Source organism: Pristiophorus japonicus, chromosome 6 (genome assembly GCF_044704955.1).
Source record: "Pristiophorus japonicus isolate sPriJap1 chromosome 6, sPriJap1.hap1, whole genome shotgun sequence".
NCBI lineage: Eukaryota > Metazoa > Chordata > Chondrichthyes > Pristiophoridae > Pristiophorus > Pristiophorus japonicus.
In genome coordinates, this window is record NC_091982.1 from 81,771,290 (window position 1) to 81,791,700 (window position 20,411).

Here is a 20,411-nt window from a genome sequence, read left to right on the forward strand (position 1 = left end):
TCAACTGCTAAGAATATAAGAGACCCTACATTCGTGAAAGGCACTATATAAATCCAATTATTTATTTCTTCTTCTGTAGTCTTGTTGGTTACAGCACTTCAAATGCATATACAAGTATATTTTAAATATGATGAGGGTTTCTGCCTTCACCACCCTTTCAGGCAATGAATTTCAGACTCCCTCTGGGTAAAAAAAAGTTCTCCTCAACTCCCCTGTAATCCTTCTACCAATTACTTTAAATCTATGCTCTCTGGTTATTGACCTCTCTGCTAAGGGAAATAGGTCCTTCCTATCCACTCTATGTAGCCCCCTCGTAATTTTATACACCTCAATTAAGTCTCCCCTCAGCCTCCTCTGTTCCAAAGAAAACAACCCCAGCCTATCCAATCTTTCCTTATGTTTGAATTATACTCTCAAAAAGCCTGCCTTTTTCGGTTATGTTCTTCAAAACTCTCCTGATAGGAACAGTTTCTGAGTTTATCACAGCAGGGGGTGCTATGAATGCATACATCTGAAGGGCTGTTTCCACAGGGCCATGCTTTAGAAGAGCAATAAAATAACAGTCTGGTATGAAAAGGCATGGGGCTTTTTAATCTCTGCTTGGCAAACTATCTGAAACAACTGGGTGATTGTACAACATAAGATAGGGTTGCATCTAGCAGGAAGAGAACCATAATCGAGAAAGATGTAAGACAGATGCCATGTTTTACATAAGAACTTAAGAAATAGGAGCAGGAGTACGCCATTCAGCCCCTCGAGCCTGCTCCGCCATTCAACAAGATCATAGCTGATCTTCTATTGCTCTTTGTCTTGAATATTCTGAACGACTGAGCATCCACAGCTCTATGAGATAGAGAATTCCAAAGATTCACAACCCTTTGAGTGAAGAAATTTCTCCTCATCTCAGTCCTAAATGGCCGGCCCTTTATTCTGAGACTGTGTCCCCGAGTTCCAGACACCCCATCCAAGTAAAACATCCTCCCAGCATCTACCCTGCAAAAAGCCCTTGAAGAATTTTCTATGGTTCCCTGAAATCACCTCTAATTCTTCTAAATTCTAGGGAATATAGCCAAGTCTACTCAATCTCTCCTCATAGGACAATCCCCCCATTCCTGGAATCAGTCTAGTGAACCTTTTTTGGACTCCCTCAATGGCAAGTATATCCTTCCTTAGTTAGAAAGAAGGAAAGGAAGCTGCATTCAAAACCATGGTGTGAACAGGCTTGGAGAAGCCAGCTTCACAATTCCTCATTAATTCTGCACACAGTGGCCCTGAAATTCCGATGTGCCGGGCCCGTACGAAGTTTCTACGGACCTGGGAAGGCATCAGAAAAGCCGGTTTTCAGCGCACAATGTGCATGCGCTGAAAACCGGCTTTTCCGACCCATCAAGCTGGAGCTTGACAGGTCTTCCCCCATGCGCTTGAGAACTATGAGTTCTTGCGCAAAATTATGACTTTTAAAGATCTTCTGCCCAGGATTAGGGCACGAAAGTTCTGCGCGAGATAAAGCAGGCGTACAGCCTGCATTCTGTGCGCATCTGCGTCATCTGAAACTTTGCTTCAAACAACTCAATAGCCTTCAGCATAAGCAGCAGTCGATGCCGAGGAGTTCTGTAGAGTAAAAGCTTAACACAAACTAAATAAACAACAGGAAATGGAAACAAGCAGCTTCCTCTCAAAGTAATGAGAGATTCAAATCTTCCAACTTTATAACATTTGAGGTACCGTGTTGTCTATTGCAGCTTGGCTTGTAAAATATGATCGACTTTATGCAAGTGTGCACGGGTGTCAACAGTGAATTAAGTGAAATTGATACTCTATACTAAACTATTTCAACTCTTTTTATTCTGATCAACTAGTTTTTTTAAATATGGGAAAGCTGCACGAATTGTTTAGCTCTTCTACTTTTGCTCTGCCCTGTGTTCAGATCAGACACCTTAGATCAGGGGTGTGGCCTATGTAAATGAGCTCCTTTTGACAGTTCCTGTGGACGGGGACAGACTCCGAAAGAAACCACAGGCTTTGCGCACGCTGTGTTCCCGGGCGGCGTGACGTCATACGTTGCCCGGGAATCTTCATCACAGAATCGGAAGTTCAAGAGGGCGCAGAAGAGAAAGGTAAGTGCGCATTTTTTTTCTTTATTTTACCAGATTGCCCGCGGGAATGGTGTTAGAACATAAGAACATAAGAATTAGGAACAGGAGTAGGCCATCTAGCCCCTCGAGCCTGCCCCGCCATTCAATAAGATCATGGCTGATCTGGTCGTGGACTCAGCTCCACTTACCCGCCCTCTCCCCGTAACCCTTAATTCCCTTATTGGTTAAAAATCTATCTATCTTTGACTTGAAAACATTCAATTAGCTAGCCTCAACTGCTTCCTTGGGCAGAGAATTGCACAGATTCACAACCCTCTGGGAGAAGAAATTCCTTCTCAACTCGGTTTTAAATTGGCTCCCCCATATTTTGAGGCTGTGCCCCCCTAGTTCTAGTCTCCCCCACCAATGGAAACAATCTCTCTGCCTCTATCTTGTCTATCCCTTTCATGATTTTAAATGTTTCTATAAGATCACCCCTCATCCTTCTGAATCCAAGGAGTAAAGACCCAGTCTACTCAATCTATCATCATAAGGTAACCCCCTCATTTCTGGAATCAGCCTAGTGAATCGTCTCTGTACCCCTTCCAAAGCTAGTATATCCTTCCTTAAGTAAGGTGACCAAAACTGCATGCAGTACTCCAGGTGCGGCCTTACCAATACCTTATACAGTTGCAGCAAGACCTCCCTGCTTTTGTACTCCATCCCTTTCGCAATGAAGGCCAATATTCCATTTGCCTTCCTGATTACCTGCTGCACCTGCAAACTAACCTTTTGGGATTCATGCACAAGGAACTCAAAAGAGTTTCATGCATAAGGACCCCCAGATCCCTCTGCACCACAGCATGTTGTAATTTCTCCCCATTCAAATAATATTCCCTTTTACTGTTTTTTTTCCCAAGGTGGATGACCTCACACTTTCCGACATTGTATTCCATCTGCCAAACCTTAGCCCATTCGCTTAACCTATCCAAATCTCCTTGCAGTCTCTCTGAGTCCTCTACACAACCCGCTTTCCCACTAATCGTAGTGTCATCTGCAAATTTTGTTGCACTACACTCTGTCCCCTCTTCTAGGTCATCTATGTATATTGTAAACAGTTGTGGTCCCAGCACTGATCCCTGTGGCACACCACTAACCACTGATTTCCAACCGGAAAAGGACCCATTTATCCCGACTCTCTGCTTTCTGTTCGCCAGCCAATTCCCTATCCATGCTAATACATTTCCTCTGACTCCGCGTACCTTTATCTTCTGTAGTAACCTTTTGTGTGGCACCTTATCGAATGCCTTTTGGAAATCTAAATACACCACATCCATCGGTACACCTCTATCCACCATGCTCGTTATATCCTCAAAGAATTCCAGTAAGTTAGTTAAACATGATTTCCCTTTCATGAATCCATGCTGCGTCTGCTTGATTGCACTATTCCTAGCCAGATGTCCCACTATTTCTTCCTTAATGATACTTTCAAGCATTTTCCCCACTACAGATGTTAAACTAACTGGCCTATAGTTACCTGCCTTTTGCCTGCCCCCTTTTTTAAACAGAGGCGTTACATTAGCTGCTCTCCAATCCGCTGGTACCTCCCCAGAGTCCAGAGAATTTTGGTAGATTATAACGAATGCATCTGCTATAACTTCAGCCATCTCTTTTAATACCCTGGGATGTATTTCATCAGGACCAGGGGACTTGTCTACCTTCAGTCCCATGAGCCTGTCCAGCACTACTCCCCTAGTGATAGTGATTGTCTCAAGGTCCTCCCTTCCCAGATTCCTGTGGCCTGCAAATTTTGGCATGTTTTTGTGTCTTCCACTGTGAAAACGGAAGCAAAATAATTGTTTAAGGTCTCAGCCATTTCCACATTTCCCATTATTAAATCTCCCTTCTCATCTTCTAAGGGACCAACATTTACTTTAGTCACTCTCTTCCGTTTTATATATCGGTAAAAGCTTTTACTATCTGTTTTTATGTTTTGCGCCAGTTTACTTTCGTAATCTATCTTTCCTTTCTTTATTGCTTTCTTAGTCATTCTTTGCTGTCGTTTAAAATTTTCCCAATCTTCTAGTTTCCCACTAACCTTGGCCACCTTATACGCATTGGTTTTTAATTTGATACTCTCCTTTATTTCCTTGGTTATCCACGGCTGGTTATCACTTCTCTTGCCGCCCTTCTTTTTCAATGGAATATATTTTTTTTGCGCACTATGAAAGAGCTCCTTAAAAGTCCTCCACTGTTCCTCAATTGTGCCACCGTTTAGTCCTTGTTTCCAGTCTACTTTAGCCAACTCTGCTCTCATCCCACTGTAGTCCCCCTTGTTGCAGGAATTTCTGGGCCAGTATGTTTTTGGACACAGGGCTGAGGTGCGTTTCTCTGTATGGTTGGTTTGGGTGTTTAAGATTAATATTTTGTCAATGACATGAATTATCAAACATATTACTGTTTCTAGTTGTACAAATCTATTTAAAAAGGATAAAGAAGGAATTATCCAACAGGGTATGGTACTAAATTAGGTAGCTCTTTCAAAGAGCCGGCATAGGAACGATAGACCAAATGGCCCCCTTCTGTGCTAGAAGTTTCTATATTTCTATGATTACAACTCCATAATCCTACACCCGCAATTAGAGATTGGATAATACGATTTATATCTCATGGTTTCTTGTTGCAGATCGTAACATAAGGATTAGATAGAAATAATTAGCTGATACCCAAATATATTGGTGTAAATTTGTGTAGAGTGCTGCATGTGACATCATTGCAACATTTTTTGACCACTCCTATCTGTTCTGAATGATGACAATCTTTATGAAATACAAAACAAAAATCAGACAATGGAACTTTACAGAGTGTAAATCTGGGTTTGGGCAAAGACTGGAAAATTCCATTTGGCAAGCAACTGGGGAAAGTGTTATTTTGCAACTCAAGCAACCATGAATAACGCATATGGATTTATCTTCTATTTATTTTGTTTATCAACAGCTCAAGTGGACATGCACACACACAGGCAGTGAGTAGTGGATAAACCCTGGCTGTTTTTTCCTCTCTCTAGCCCAGGAGTACTGAGGCTAACTCTAGTGCACCAACTGCTTACAGCATACACCGGGGGTCTCTGGTCTGAACGACTTAGTGTAACATTAGATAGTACCTTTAACATTAGGGCAGTGTGGAAGCCCTGCTTTATTTCTCGGCTTTCCTGATGAATCTACACCATTGTGTTGTCTTGAAGCTTTTCTCATTATAACCTCTAACTCTTAGTCCATATCAAAATGTTAACGTTATTCCCTTTATGGTCTAATTATCTGGTTAAAAAAAGTTGTTGTAAGCAGCCTTTTCAGCAGAGATTTAATTCTCTTCTTTTCTCAGAGCTCCACAAACAGCCTTTGATTATCCCTCTACCACTCCTTCAACCCAGTATCTTGTGATAGCATGGCTGAGATTGGAGACTGTGTGTGAAGAATTCTGAGGGGAAACCACTTCATGGTACAGCTCATTGAGGCTTCAACACACTGCACCACCATGTTTTTTTCCCTCTTTATTAGAGGGAAACATGCAGATCAGGATTCACTTTCTGTAAATTAAAAGAATGCAGATAATCTGGGGTAAACCAGATGTGCAGATGATCCAAAACTGGTTTAGACTGGTATGATAGCAAGTTACAGACCATTTGAAGCAGTATTACAGTGCAAGATCTGGATAGTGAGAAAATCTATAGGTTAAAAAGTCTTGTGTTAGTCAAATTTCTTGGATTTTATTGAACTGAGATCTTTCATTGATAGAACAATAAACTAATGAGGTGCAAGCTGTACAGAGATCCTCCACCAGTTAAGATGTGACGAATCCCAACCAACTCGAATAGATGGAAACAAACGGCTGCCAAAAAATATATTTTTCCAGATCAGTGCCACTATATTATGTCAAACCTCTACGCCCTCTACTTGCTTCTCCTCCAGAATCCCTTTATATTCTGTTCCTCAGCCTATACTCTTCCTACACCTCGGATTTGTCTGTGCCTCTACTCCAGTTACTGCTGCACAGCACTGCGGAAATGCATAAAATCGCCAGTTTGTTCAACGTGATTTTATTCCCAAACACAAAGCTGAAATAAAGAAAACAAGCCAGGGTAATTGAACTTCCAATTTTCTTTATTTCACCAGTGCTCCAGCCCACACAGCACAAATCAAGAAGTGGGAATAAGAAAAGAGACAGAGACTGAGATAGATTATAAGAGTCAGACACTTGAGTGGGGATAGAAGGAAAGGGAGATACCCTATTGTAAGCAGAAGCATCTCTCTCTGCTGCAACTGCAAACAGCGGTTGTTGTAGAGGCTTACTCGGGTCACATTGTTATACAGCTTATCTTCTGACCCAACATGATAATCCCACAAGAAAGCCACTGATATTAGAAGTAATCAGCCGAGTGACCCACAAGGGTCAAAAACTAACACAGGACACCCATTACATTTGTGACTTTCCACTGAAGAAAATTCTCTTTCCCACATCAAGCTAAGGTGTTCAGCTGTGGCAAAATGGGAACTAGATGCGGCAAGATAAATCCACCACACAAGGTGGCACAAGAAGTATGAGAAAACACAAGCAAAGATCAATGTTGGTTCTTGAAATCATAAGCTAAACCAGTCCATTCACCTTTTAAGAATGCCTATTTCATACCATTCACACTCATGATCTTTTTTCCTGTTGCCTGAACAGATTCCAGTACAGTAAAACACTGCAGCAAAAGTAACTTGCAGTCGGTTTCACATTACTCACTAAACATTACTATGAATATTAAGTGCACCTGTAATTGTCATTCACAGTTAAAATTCCATATCTTTCATGAAAATCTTGCACACCCATCTTGCAGAGGCAGTGCCTCCCGAATAAAGTACACACCGACCGCCACCTTTCATAAAGAAGACAAACAGAGTGGGCTAGATACTTTCAATCTCTTTGTCTCGGTGACTCGAACTCATGATTTCTGCACAACTAAGCAGGTAGGGAATCCTGACAACCACAGCATTTCTTTATCTGGCAACAGGAACTGTAGAAAGTGCATTAAAAGGACAGTCAGCTTGCAGCTGACCGAGGAGCACGACAATGAGAAGGGAGGGATTTTTTTTTCAAGTTACCAGCCAGAAAGGTTGATTTCCCACAAAATGTGTTTACGCCAGACAAATAAAAAGACTAATACAATAGAAATCAAATCTTGCATATGGACACAGAGCAGAATATATTTTATCCACATGTATTACTAATGTAAAACTTTTCACTATCAGCATTAATGCTTTACAAAATATTGTAAGTCATGTTATGTGCGCTGAGCACCTCGCGTCTCGTCGCCGAGAGCATGCAGAAATCAAGCGCAAGCAGCGGAAAGAGCGTGCGGCAAATAAGTCCCACCCACCCCTTCCCTCAACGACTACCTGCCCCACCTGTGACAGAGACTGTGGTTCTCATATTGGACCGGACAGCCACCTAAGAACTCATGTTAAGAGTGGAAGCAAGTCTTCCTCGATTCCGAGGGACTGCCTATGATGATATGATACATGTCTGAAAATCATACAAAATGAAGCTATAGTTTTATTGCCTCAGTTAATTATTTTTCTCTTGACCAGGTCACATTCTGTGTGATCGTGACCACCTTGGCTGTAGACGGATGATTTCAAAATAACTTATGGAGTAGGAGCAAAGCAAGCTTACAACGCACATTTAATGTAGCAAAACGTCCCAAGGTATTTAGCAAGAACATTAACAATAAAAACATTTTTGACACCGAGCCACAGAAGAAGCAATCAGGACAGATGACCAAAAGCTTGGTCAAAGAGGTAGGTTTTAAGGAGCATCTTAAACTGCAACAGATCATCGCATCATAAAAGGCTGGAATTAGTTCCTTATACTATAGGGCTCAATTTTCCCCAGTATTTGCTCTGTTTCTTTTGGAGCAGGCTGCTTTTCCTGGCCTAACTTAAAAATCCCCAGTTTCCCCAATCAATTTGCACCAGCGTAACTGACTTAGTTATGTTTTTTTAGGTACTTTTTTTTTGCTCAAAAGGGGGCGTTACCAGCCACCTACACCAGTTCTGGCCATTTAGGCAACTTTGGTCAACTAATAGTTACTCCATTTCTACTTAGGCCGGCGTATGTGGCCACTCGAGAAAACCCTTGCGGAGAGTTAAAGAAATCGGCGCAGGTAAGTACATCGGAGGCCATTCGTCCTGGGATAGGGATGGGAAGCGGAGAGGTCCTGGACTGGCACGCACTCGGGACCGGAGAGGCTGGGGAGTGGGGGGGGGGGGGAGCGAGCAAACTGACCGGCATCGGGTGGGGACCACACAGCGAGTGGCGGGAAGGCACCGGAGAGGCTCGGGAGGGGGGAAGGCTACTCACCGCAGCGGGCCAGGAAGGCAATTCACTCAGAGCTTTGGCATTAACTTTGCCTTGTGGCTGCTCCCTGCACTGCCTCGAATGTTTGAATGTCCTTGTTTCTTGGTGACTCTGACCAGAAGACTTCCTCTTCTGACTTGTATTATACGGTTTTGACTTGGCAGTTCGGAGTGCTACTGCGCATGCACGGCCATTTCAGAGACATCAGGAACTTCACATGCGCAGAAATCCCGGCACCTTTTTTCAACGCAGACCACAGGCTCCGCCCCCCCCCCCCCCCCGCCAAGGCGACTGGCCACGCTGCACGACTGCAGAGTAGAGGCCAAACATCAGGGAAACTATGAAAAAAATTTCCTGCCGCATCGACTGATGTAATGAAGCGGCACAACTCGGGCAAGTATGCCAGAAATCGGGCTCGGTGAAAATTGAGCCCATAATGTGTTTGTAGTATGCTGACCAACCAGAATCTTAAAAATTCTATGGGGCCCAAATGAAAGCTATCTAACAGAATGACAGTGAGTCCAAATTGTCTTCATTATATTTTGGGGCAAATTAATAAATATGTAATCCGATGAAAAATGGAATTATAAAAGCTATCATAAAATCAATACCTGCCCACATGGGACTATATATAGTACAGTTTGAGTGTCCAAAATCCGGAGTTCCAGAATCCAGACCGATTGGTGGCAGGGTCGTCCGGAATCCGTAAAATGTTCCAGAATCCGGACCCGCTGACCCTACCGACCTCGGGGCCTCGCCTTCACTCTCCTCGCCCCGCTCGCCGCCGTTGCCCTTACCTTGGGGCCTCCTCATTGGCTTGCCCCAACACCTCCTCTGTGACGGGGCCCGCCGGTCCAAACACCTCCACGGCGGCAGTGCCCCACCCGAACTCCTCAGCCGCTGGTCCCCACCCAATGACCCCCTAGATAGGACCAGCGACCCGAACAGCTCCTCAGAGAGCAACCCCCCCACCCCCTTTCTGACATTCCGAAATCTGGAAATACCCGAACCTGGGCTCGAGTGTTTCCAGATTTTGGATGTCAGAAACACGTTCCGAAGTCCGGAAAAACACGAAAACCGGCTTGGCCTCGGTCCCGTGGTTGCCGCATTCGGGACGCTCAACTGTATAACAAATCTACAAATGGGTGTCACTGAACCCGATTTTCATCAGAGAAAACAATTTAGATCAGCACAATAGATAACAGCCCCCTAAGTGGAGGAGGAGCATCCGGGAGGGTGCTGACGAGTTTCGTCGCCGAAAGCATGCAGAAAACAAGCGCAGGCAGCGAAAGGAGCGTGCGGCAAACCAGACTCCCCACCCACCCTTTCCTCCAACGGTTGTCTGTCCCACCTGTGACAGAGACTGTAATTCCCATATTGGACTGTTCAGTCACCTGAGAACTCACTTTTAGAGTGGAAGCAAGTCTTCCTCGATTTCGAGGGACTGCCTATGATGATGATTACATAACAGCACTTTTATCAGTCCAGAATCCAGAGCTGTACGCAGTCATAACAAATATTCGGGCTGAATCATTTCAAAATTCTCTATTAATAAATAACGCACACACGTTGGCCAACAACTCAGTAAATACACTACATGATGTGGTAATGAGCTGCATTGACAAAGAACGTCACAGGTTCAGTACCTAGTCTGTTTTGAATTAGTTGATCTCAGCCAAGGCACCACAATGTGCCTCAGAGATCCTGGTCTAGGGAGCAGAAAAATCAACCATGGGTTCTCGCTTTTAATCACCTCTCAGAATTCCCTGCTGGAAAATGTGCCAATGTATTCATCGGGTGAAGACAGCATCAAGCTCAGTTTCCGTACGTTGCATGGATAAATAATCTGTTGACATTCACCAACTAAAGTCGTGAAAAATGGCCGCTTAGGTGAGGTACCAAACAGCTATCAGTAAATGAGAAACTGTACCGAGTCATCACCTTCAGGCGAGGAGACAAGAGGATGAAAATATGTTTGGGGAAGTTTGTAGGGAAAAGAAGTATTACAAATGATCAGTCAGTATGACAAATTAGAGAGCACCAAGCCAGCTAGTCACCATCTTAACCTTTAGAAAACTATCCACACACATTTACTGAACAGCAAAACTCATTACTGAGCATGTTACTCACCATCATTACATTTATATTTGCAGAGCCCGTCCGCCCCACCTAGTAAATCCAGTGCTGCATTCAAATATGTGTCGATCTTATGAATTCCATTCCGAATTGTTTTCAGCTGCCCCCGCCAATCTTTGAAATCTGTGTCTTCTGAGTGGCACCCACAACTCCTCAAAATAATTCCCACAAACACACAGATCAGCAAATGCATGCTCATGGAAAACTCTGCACTGAACCACTTTTTTCACTTTAGGTTTTCAGCTGTAATGCACAAAGCTTTCTGCTATGTTTTTTTTTACAATACAATATAAACTACTATTATTGCACTTTGAGAGAAATGCCAAATCAATGACATTCGTTGTCATCGCATATCAAAATTTTTAAATGCTCAGCAAGTGACGTCAGTGTCAGGGTAATCTGGTGCAGTCAGACTTCACCGGTTACTGAACTTTTGACTGTTCTGCAAAGGTTACTCCATTATTGCCTATAGTTATTGCTCTGGCAACTGCTTCAGCACTGTCACGCTGTACAAACATCACTGCTGGTCACAGCAAGCCAAGCTGGATGGAAGTGTCACATCTGTTATATTCTTGTAGAGCTAGAATGGGGGCAAAAAGACAACTCTATAAGTGCATATGAAATTAAAATTTGTGCAAAATATATTCTTTTAAATTCAAAGTGCAAACTTTGCAACCACAAATTCTTACTTGGATCTTAATAGAAGCAACTGATTCAGCTTAAAGCCCTTGAAGCTGAATGGCAAATTATATGACAAAGCAGATATTTTATCCATTCTAGAAGTATAGATAATAATTTTCGAAAAGCGCAATACAGATCACAGCAATTCCCAGGGCAGGTAATAAAAAATAAACAATCTACTCACTGAATATCGAAAACCCAAGTTGAATTCTTCATCACAATAGCCATTATTAAACTTATATAGCATGTCCCAACAGAGCTTAACAGATTATAGACCGGAACACTGCTTCAGGACAAAAACCACACAATCTGTCTGAGGCACCACACTTATTGATCATGTATAGTACATACTGGAACATATGAGCATAGGAACACGAGTAGGACATTCAGCCCCTTGAGCCTGTTCCACCATTCAATGAGATTATGGCTGATCTGTATCCAAACTCCATCCATCCATCTTGGCTCCATATTGCTTAATACCCTATCAATTTATTTCAAAATCCTAAAAACCTAAATCAAATCACCCCTTAACCTTCTATATTCCAGAGAATACAAGCCTAGTTTATGTAATCTCTCCTCATAATCTATCCCTGGTAACATTCTGGTGAATCTGCACTATATCCTTTATAAGGTGTGGTGCCCAGAACTGTATACAGCATTCGAGATGTTGTCTAACCAGGGCTTTATATAGCTGTAGCAAAACACCCTCCCCTTTATATTCTAGCCCTCCAGATATAAAGGCTAACATTCCATTAGCCTTTTTGATTATTTTGTGTGCCTGGCCACTACATTTTAGTGATCTGTATACATGGACCACTACATCTCTTTGGACTTCCACTGTTCCTAGCTTTTCACCAGTTAAAAAATACTCGGATCCAACCTTTTTTGGTCCGGACATAAATTTTACGGTAATCATAGATAATTTCTCAATAAACATACAACAATTATATATCTAGGGTTGCTAACCATCTGGTTTTGGACTAAACAGTACATTTAAATAAAAATGTCAAAATGTCTATAAAGCCAGACACCGGAAGTTTCAAAATAGGAGTCAGTTAATCTCCCCCCCCACCCCCGCCACCCCCAAAAAATTAATTTTACAATGTGGAAGAGTTCATTACTGAAGTTCAGGAATAGCACAACTCAAGTTATTGTTCCACCCCATCCTAGCCTGTCCCATGTTAGAGTTGGTATAAAATGGTTACCCTAATGCCATTACATTATCCCCATGGATCAAGGGCATGAAACACACAAGTGGGCAACACTTTCATTCTGCCAACTCTGGTCTGTTTTGCATTCCTCCTTCCTCCCTCTATTATATTAGTGCCAGGGCCTTAGTCACCTCATCCCACAATCTGGACCTCCCTACCTAAATTTATTTGCCTTGTTGCATCTTGTCCCATCTTCAAATTACTCCTTAAAACCCATCTCTGTCTTTTTGTTGGCTTGCACCTCCTTGTCCTTCTCTGGAGTGACATCCAACTGTGAAACACCTTGGGACATTTCAGTATGTTACAGATACAATGCAAATACTCTGTCTTTCTCGTGCCCTCTCTTTTCTTTCAAAGGTGGCAGTAGCAGTAGGCTTGCCTCTGAGTCAGAGATTGTGGGTTTAAGCCTTGACTACATAATCTAAGCTGACACTTCAGTGTAGTACTGAGGGAGTGCTTTGGATGAGATGTTAAACTGAGATCTGCCATCTCAGGTGGATGTAAAAGATCCCATGACACTAATAAAAAAAAGAGCAGGGATGTTCTCCTGATGTCTTGGCTAACATTTAGCCTCAACCAACATTACTATCTGGTCTCTTACTCATTGATGTTTTTGGGACCGTGCTGTGTTCAAATCGGCAGCTGTATTTCCCACATGACAAACCGTGAATACACTTCAAAAGTACTTCATGACTGTGAAGCTTTTTGGGACGTCTGAGGTCATGAAAGGGGCGATATAAATGCAAGTTTTGTTTTCTAAATATCCACCAAAATTAACATCATTTATGATAAGGCAAGGATTGATTTGATTCGAAGGCTGGGATGTGATTTCAGATATGTGTTGGAATCATTACAAATACCCAAAACTTGAGTTTGCACAGGAGCGCAATAGGACGTTAGCGATCTGATGTCCATCAGATCACTGCAAACGTTGCTCCTCTCCTGGTTGCTGTGGGACGCGGCCTGAGGTGCCGCAAGGCCGAAAATAAAAAGTGTCTGTGTGAGGCCACGAGCAAGTCGGACTGCGCTTCAAAATACTGCGGACACAATAAATCAGATTAAAGTCATTGCGGAGCCTGTCTCCTGCGACTCTGACGAACCCACTCCGACCAGATCTTTACCTGCAGCTGGTGACCATAACACACCTTGTGTTGACGTGGCCGGCACTACCTGTCCCGGCAACACCGCCGCCAAGCACACTGCCCCCTGTTTTGGATGACAGAGACACACCCTCCGCAGTGCATTTAATTCCCTCCCCAAACCTCATGTTTTCTGGGGGAGGGTCATTCATGCCTTCTTCCTCAGGTGGCAGCCAGCTTCCCTACCTCACCCAAATCGCCATGGGATGCTTTTAATCGGGAGTGGCTGAGGCAGACATCAATGCAGCGTATAAGGGAAAATAAGTTAAATATTTTAAAACAATGATGATACAGTGCTGCGAGGAGAGAACAGGACCGTTGGATTACTTCTGGTTGCTCCATCAAAAGCACAATGGCCTGCGTCTGTGCCAGCTCTTTGCTTTAGTTCCACAACAACATTATTTTTGTTTGTTTTATAACACTCGTGAAGTACCTTGGGTCGTTTTACTACGTTAAAGGTGCTATATAACTACAAGTTGTTGTTACTGTATTTATATCATCATAGGCAGTCCCTCAGAATCGAGGAAGATTTGCTTCCACTCTAAAAATGAGTCCTTAGGTGGCTGAACAGTTCAATACGAGAACCACAGTCCCTGTCACAGGTGGGACAGATGGTTGTTGAGGGAAAGGGTGGGAGGGACTGGTTTGCCGCACGCTCTTTCCGCTGCCTGCGCTTGATTTCTGCCAGCATTGAAGCACTGACCACACTTGATCAGCTCTGCTGGGCAGGCCACATCGTTGTATTTATATAGCACCTTTAACATAGTAAAATGTCCCAAGGCACTTCTTTTTAGGCAGTCCCTCCGAGTCACGGATGACTTGCTTCCACACTAATATGAGTTCTAAGGTGACTGCTGAGACCAATGCTGAATCTATAGTCTCTATCACAGGAGAGGCAGATGGTGGCTGAAGGGACGGGTGGGTGGGGTGCTTGGTTTGTCATACGGTCCTTCCGCTGCTGTACTTGGCTTCCACATGCTCCCGATGAAGAGACTCAAAGTGTTCGGCGCCTTATCAGATGATTTCACTCCACTTTGAGCAGTTTTGGGCCAGGTGTTCCCGAGAGTCGGTGGGGATGTTACAATTTTTCAAGGAGGTTTTGAGGGTGTCCTTGAAGCATTTTCTCTGCCTTCCTGGGTCTCACTTGCCGTGACGGAGCTCGGAGTGCAGTCTTTTTCGGGAGTCTGGTATCACGCATGTGGAAAACGTGGCCCGTCCATCGGAGCTGATTGAGTGTGGTCAATGCCGCGATGCTGGCCTGAGAGAGTTGATGGTACTTCTCCAGTGCGTGGTGGTACTTCTCCAGTGCTTTGAGGTGCCTACTGTACATAGTCCATGTCTCTGAAGCATATAGGAGGAAATGTATCACTGCTGGTCTGTAGACCATGAGTTTGGTGTCAGGTTTAAGATGCTGGTCTTAGGAGACCGAAGGCTGCACTGGCACACCGAAGGTGGTGTTGTACTTCGTCATCGAACTCTGTCCTTGCTGACAGTAGGCTTCCGAGGTATGGAAAGTGGTCCACATTGTCCAAGGTCTCGTCATGGATCTTGATAATCGGGGGGCAGTGCTGTGTGGCGGGGGGCAGGTTGGTAGAGAACCTTTATCTTACAGATGTTTAATGTAAGGCCCAGACTCTTGTACGCTTCGATGAAGGTGTCAACGCCGGTTTGGAGTTCGGTCTCCAGAGTGTGCACAAACGCTAGCATTGTCTGCATACTGTAATTCAATGACAGAGGTTGGAACAACCTTGGATCTGGACTGGAGGTGATAGAGGTTGAACAATTTCCCGTTTGTCCTGTAGATTAACTCCACTCCGATGGGGAGCTTGTTGAAGGTGAGATAAAGCATTGTGGCAAGGAAGATTGAGAAGAGCATTGGCGCGATCACATAGGCATGCTTGACCCCGGTCTGCACTTGTATTGGGTCTGTGGTGGATCCATTGGTAAGGATCATGGCTTGCATGTCATCGTGAAGCAGGCGGAGGATGGTGACAAACTTTTGAGAACAGACGAATTTGAGAAGGACACTCCATAATCCCTCATGGTTGACAAAGTCGAAGGCCTTTGTGAGGTCAAAGATGGCCATGTACAGAGGTTGATGCTGCTCCATACATTTTTCTTGGATTGTCACCCGGTGGGACCGAGGGTCTAGTGAGAGGGAGGAAATGAGGGAAATCCTTATTAGTCAGGAAATGGTGTTAGGGAAATTGATGGGATTGAAGGCCAATAAATCCCCAGGGCCTGATAGTCTGCATCCCAGAGTACTTAAGGAAGTGCCCCGAGAAATAGTGGATGCATTGGTGGTCACTTTCCAACATTCCATGCACTCTGGATCAGTTCCTATGGATTGGAGGATAGCTAATGTAACCCCACTTTTTAAAAAAGGAGGGAGAGAGAAAACACGGAATTATAGGCCGGTTAGCCTGACATCGGTAGTGGGGAAAATGCTGGAATCAATTATTAAAGATGTAATATCAGCGCATTTGGAAAGCAGTGACAGGATCGGTCCAAGTCAGCATGGATTCATGAAAGGGAAATCATGCTTGACAAATCTATTAGAATTTTTTGAGGATGTAACTAGTAGAGTGGATAAGGGAGAATCAGTGGATGTGGTGTTTTTGGACTTTTCAAAGGCTTTTGACAAGGTCCCACACAACAGATTAGTGTGCAAAATTAAGGCACATGGTATTGGGGGTAATGTATTGACGTGGATAGAGAACTGGTTGGCAGACTGGAAGCAAAGAGTGGGAATAAATGGGTCCTTTTCAGAATGGCAGGCAGGGACTAGTGGGGTACCGTAAGGTTCAGTGCTGGGACCCCAGCTATTTACAATATACATTAATGATTTGGACGAAGGAATTGAATGTAATATCTCCAAGTTTGCAGATGACACAAAGCTGGGTGGCAGTGTGAGCTGTGAGGAGGATGCTAAGAGGCTGCAGGGTGACTTGGACAGGTTAGGCGAATGGGCAAATGCATGGCAGATGCAGTATAATGTAGATAAATGTGAGGTTATCCACTTTGGCAGCAAAAACAGGAAGGCAGATTACTATCTGAATGGTGACAGATTAGTAAAAAGGGAGGTGCAATGAGACCTGGGTGTCATGGTACATCAGTCATTGAAAGTTGGCATGCAGATACAGCAGGCGGTGGAGAAGACAAATGGCATGTTGGCCTTCATAGCAAGGGGATTTGAGTATAGGAGCAGGGAAGTCTTACTGCAGTTGTACAGGGCCTTGGTGAAGCCACACCTTGAATATTGTGTTCAGTTTTGGTCTCCTAATCTGAGGAAAGACATTCTTGCTATTGAGGGAGTGCAGTGAAGGTTCACCAGACTGATTCCCGGGATGGCAGGACTGACATATGAAAGACTGAATTGACTAGGCTTACATTCACTGGAATTTAGAAGAATGAGAGGGGATCTCATAGAAACATATAAAATTCTGACGGGATTGGACAGGTTAGATGCAGGAAGAATGTTCCTGATGGTGGGGAAGTCCAGAACCAGGGGTCACAGTCTAAGGATAAGGGGTAAGCCATTTAGGACCGAGATGAGGAGAAACTTCTTCACTCAGAGAATTGTTAACCTGTGGAATTCTCTACCACAGAAAATTGTTGAGGCCAGTTCGTTAGATATATTCAAAAGAGAGTTAGATGTGGCCCTTACGGCCAAAGGGATCAAGGGGCATGGAGAGAAAGCAGGAATGGGGTACTGAAGTTGCATGATCAGCCATGATCATATTGAATGGCGGGCGGGACCCCCATGAGCGAGTGTGGTCGGGACCTATAGGCCAGCAGGAGGCGCGATCGGCGGCATTGAAGGGAGGGACCTTGAATCCTGAGCATGCCTTGTTTTATGATTTGGACCGCACGTTCTGCCTGGCCATTGGAGGCCGGCTTGAACGGTGCTGTCCTGACATGGTTGATGCCATTGCCCGACATGAACTCCCGGAATTCGTAGCTAGTGAAACATGGGCCATTATCGCTAACAAGGATGTCCGGCAAACCGTGGGTCGCAAAGACCGCACGTAGACTCTCCACAGTGGTGGATGTCATGCACAAATTCAAAATGATGCACTCGATCCATTTCGAGTACGCATCAACCACGATGAGAAACATTTTCCCCATGAACGGACCTGTATAGTCTACGTGAATGCGTGACCATGGCCTGGTGGGCCAGGGCCACGAGCTGAGCGGGGCCTCCCTGGGGGCATTTCCCAGCTGAGCACACGTCGTGCACCTGCGAACCGTGTTCCAGGTCTGAATCAATTCCCGACCACCAAACGTGTGACCGGGCAATGCCTTCATCAGCATGATGCCTGGGTGCTCATTGTGGAGTTCCCTGATGAAAGCTTCCCTGCCCCTCTGGGGCATGACTACCCGGCTGCCCCATAGTAGGCAGTCGGCTTGGATGGAGAGCTCATCCATCTCCCCCCTGCAGGCGTCTGTGAACGTACAGAGGCTGGCCAAGCGCCGGAGGTCTGCAACGAAGTCCGGTATGCTCTGTCCTTCCTGATGTCGGTGGGTGTAAAATCTGTGTCGGGCCATGTGTATGCTGCTCGCCAGTTTGAGGTGCTCACTGATTAGCTTGCTGAGCTCTTCAAAGGTTTTGTCCGCTGGCTTCTCGGGTGCTAGCAGGTCTTTCATGAGCGCGTCTTAGATCCACAGCTAGTCAGTAGATGAGCCCTTTGCTTGTCGGCCGCTGCATCTCCCAGCCAGTCCTTCATGACAAAGCTCTGCTGAAGCCTTTCAATGAAATCGTCCCAGTCATCACCAACACAGTACCATTCCTCTGTGCTACCGGTGGCCATTCTTGTGGGTTGTTGATTCCCGTTTCTCGTCGCCACTGTAAAGTCCTTACACAATACCACAAATCCACACGAGGCACATTCTATGGACAAGGTCACTCTGTGACCTGCATCTTTATTCACAGCATCAAGAAGTACAGACCCTGCGTGGGGCCTCCCTTTATATACCTGGATGACCAGGTGAGGAGTGTTTCCCACAAGTTCACCCCCTGTGGTCAATGTGTGCATTTCTCAAGTATATACAGTATTGCAGTATTGTTACATGAAGGTTACATACATGACAGCACGGATATGTAGTCGGAAGCTCATTTCAGGGTCATTTATGACACCAAAGTTGTGAACAGTCTGGTTCAGCCTCAGACACTAGAAAAGGATTGAGTCGACGGTTAGGGAACAGAGTTTGTGGCAAGGACCCATTACTGGATGTCTGACAAGTAGTATGACAATTTAGAGACAGTGGTAGTGAGGTAGAGCTGGGTGTCGTCAGTGTGCATGTGGAAACTGACGTCGTGTTTTTGGATGATGTCGCCGAGTGCCAGCATGTAGATGAGTAATAGGAGGGGGCCAAGTGTAGGTAGGTTTTACAGTCATGGAGACCATTATAGAAGCAAAATTATACTCCATTTTTATATTTTTTAAGACCACATCTCCATAGAATTCACTCACATTTTGGCCTTTATAAAAATATAATCTAGATCAATCTAACTCAATCGTTCTAAAAGCTTTTTCTAACTAGTTCCATGAAAAAACTATGCCCTTCTAATTAAGGATACCATACTGCCAAATGTGAAATTGTCTATCCTTCACTTGTTTATAAATCAGTTTTTCCTCTTGATTTTCTCTCAATCACTTCCTTCCTGTCACTTCCCTTGGTTCTGTCTTCCTCATCTCCTTACCTCCTCATTTGCATTGTCTCACCTCTTTTCCCTTCAGTCTATCCCCTGTCAGTTTGGCTCAGTCATGAGAAATTTGTGGTTTAAACCTCATCAGACTTGAGCATATAATCACAGCTGACTCTTCAATGAAGTATCCAGTGTGAGAGGTGCCATCTTTGCGATGAAACCTTAAACTAAGACTTTCTCTGTCTGATCAGGTGGACGCAGCAGAACCTGTGGCACTATATGACAGCAGGGAACAGTACAGGCCAACATTCCTCCCTCAACTACCATCTTACACATTACGTTCCAACACTGATTACACTCCAAAAGTACTTAATTGGCTGTAAAGCGCTTTGAGACATCCGGTGGTCGTGAAAGGTGCTATATAAATCCAAGTTTTTCTTTATCACCAAACACACATTTTTTCATCATTCATTTGCTATTTGTGGGACGTTTCTATGTGCAAATTGTCTGCAGTATTTACCTAAATAGCGACCTTGCTCTCTCCCTCACTCACTGTGTGTGCTTCATGAAGCTATCTTGCTCTAGCGCTATCTCTACCTCTTGCTCTCGCTCTCTCCTGTTATTATGCACTTGTCAAATTGCTTTGGGACGTCTTGATGTTACAAAAGGCACTATATAACTGCAGTTTATTTCTTTCCTCCTTCCCTCTGTGTCTCTTTCCTTCTCTCTTTCTAGTTTGCTGTCTCGTGCTCTTGTTCCTTTCCTGACTTGTTTTTTCTGGTTATTTTTTTCTTTCACTCTGAAACAGTAACAGAAATTGTTGGCGACAAACAGCTAGCCCAGCACACCCCCACAAAGAGAATTCCCACATGGAACATTTCAAGCCGAAACCCTTCATCCGCTGTAACCGACTCGCACTTTTCCTCACTCACTATCAGTGTGCTTCATGAAGTAACCTTACTGTAGCGCTACCTCCTGCTCTCGCCCTCTCCTGGTATTATCCAATGTCTGCCCTCAGTCTCAATGAACCCCAGCAAAGGGTCCGTCATGTGATGGGCGCTGCGTGATGACGACAGGTGCCGCTTTTTTTTCCGGTTGTACAAATGTTTTTAAGAAATCA

The 20,411-nt window shown here is 44.4% G+C and overlaps 1 protein-coding gene across 6 annotated transcripts in view; it reads right to left on the reverse strand.

Moving 5' to 3' along the window:
- pla2g12a (phospholipase A2, group XIIA) overlaps positions 1-20,321 on the reverse strand; it is a 32,579-nt gene extending 12,258 nt beyond the window's left edge. Inside the window, exons 1-2 of one of the 6 annotated variants that reach the window (XM_070883015.1) lie at positions 20,264-20,321; positions 10,605-11,190 (exon numbers count right to left, since the gene is read on the reverse strand). In XM_070883015.1, coding sequence (XP_070739116.1) covers positions 10,605-10,809 — 205 coding nt within the window. In that variant the 5' untranslated portion in view covers positions 10,810-11,190; positions 20,264-20,321. Of the gene's footprint in view, positions 1-10,604; positions 11,191-13,623; positions 13,703-19,811; positions 19,879-20,223 lie in introns of those variants that run through there. The other 5 variants (XM_070883014.1, XM_070883013.1, XM_070883016.1 and 2 more) reach the window with 5 other exon arrangements.
- Between the last annotated feature and the right edge of the window lie 90 nt (positions 20,322-20,411).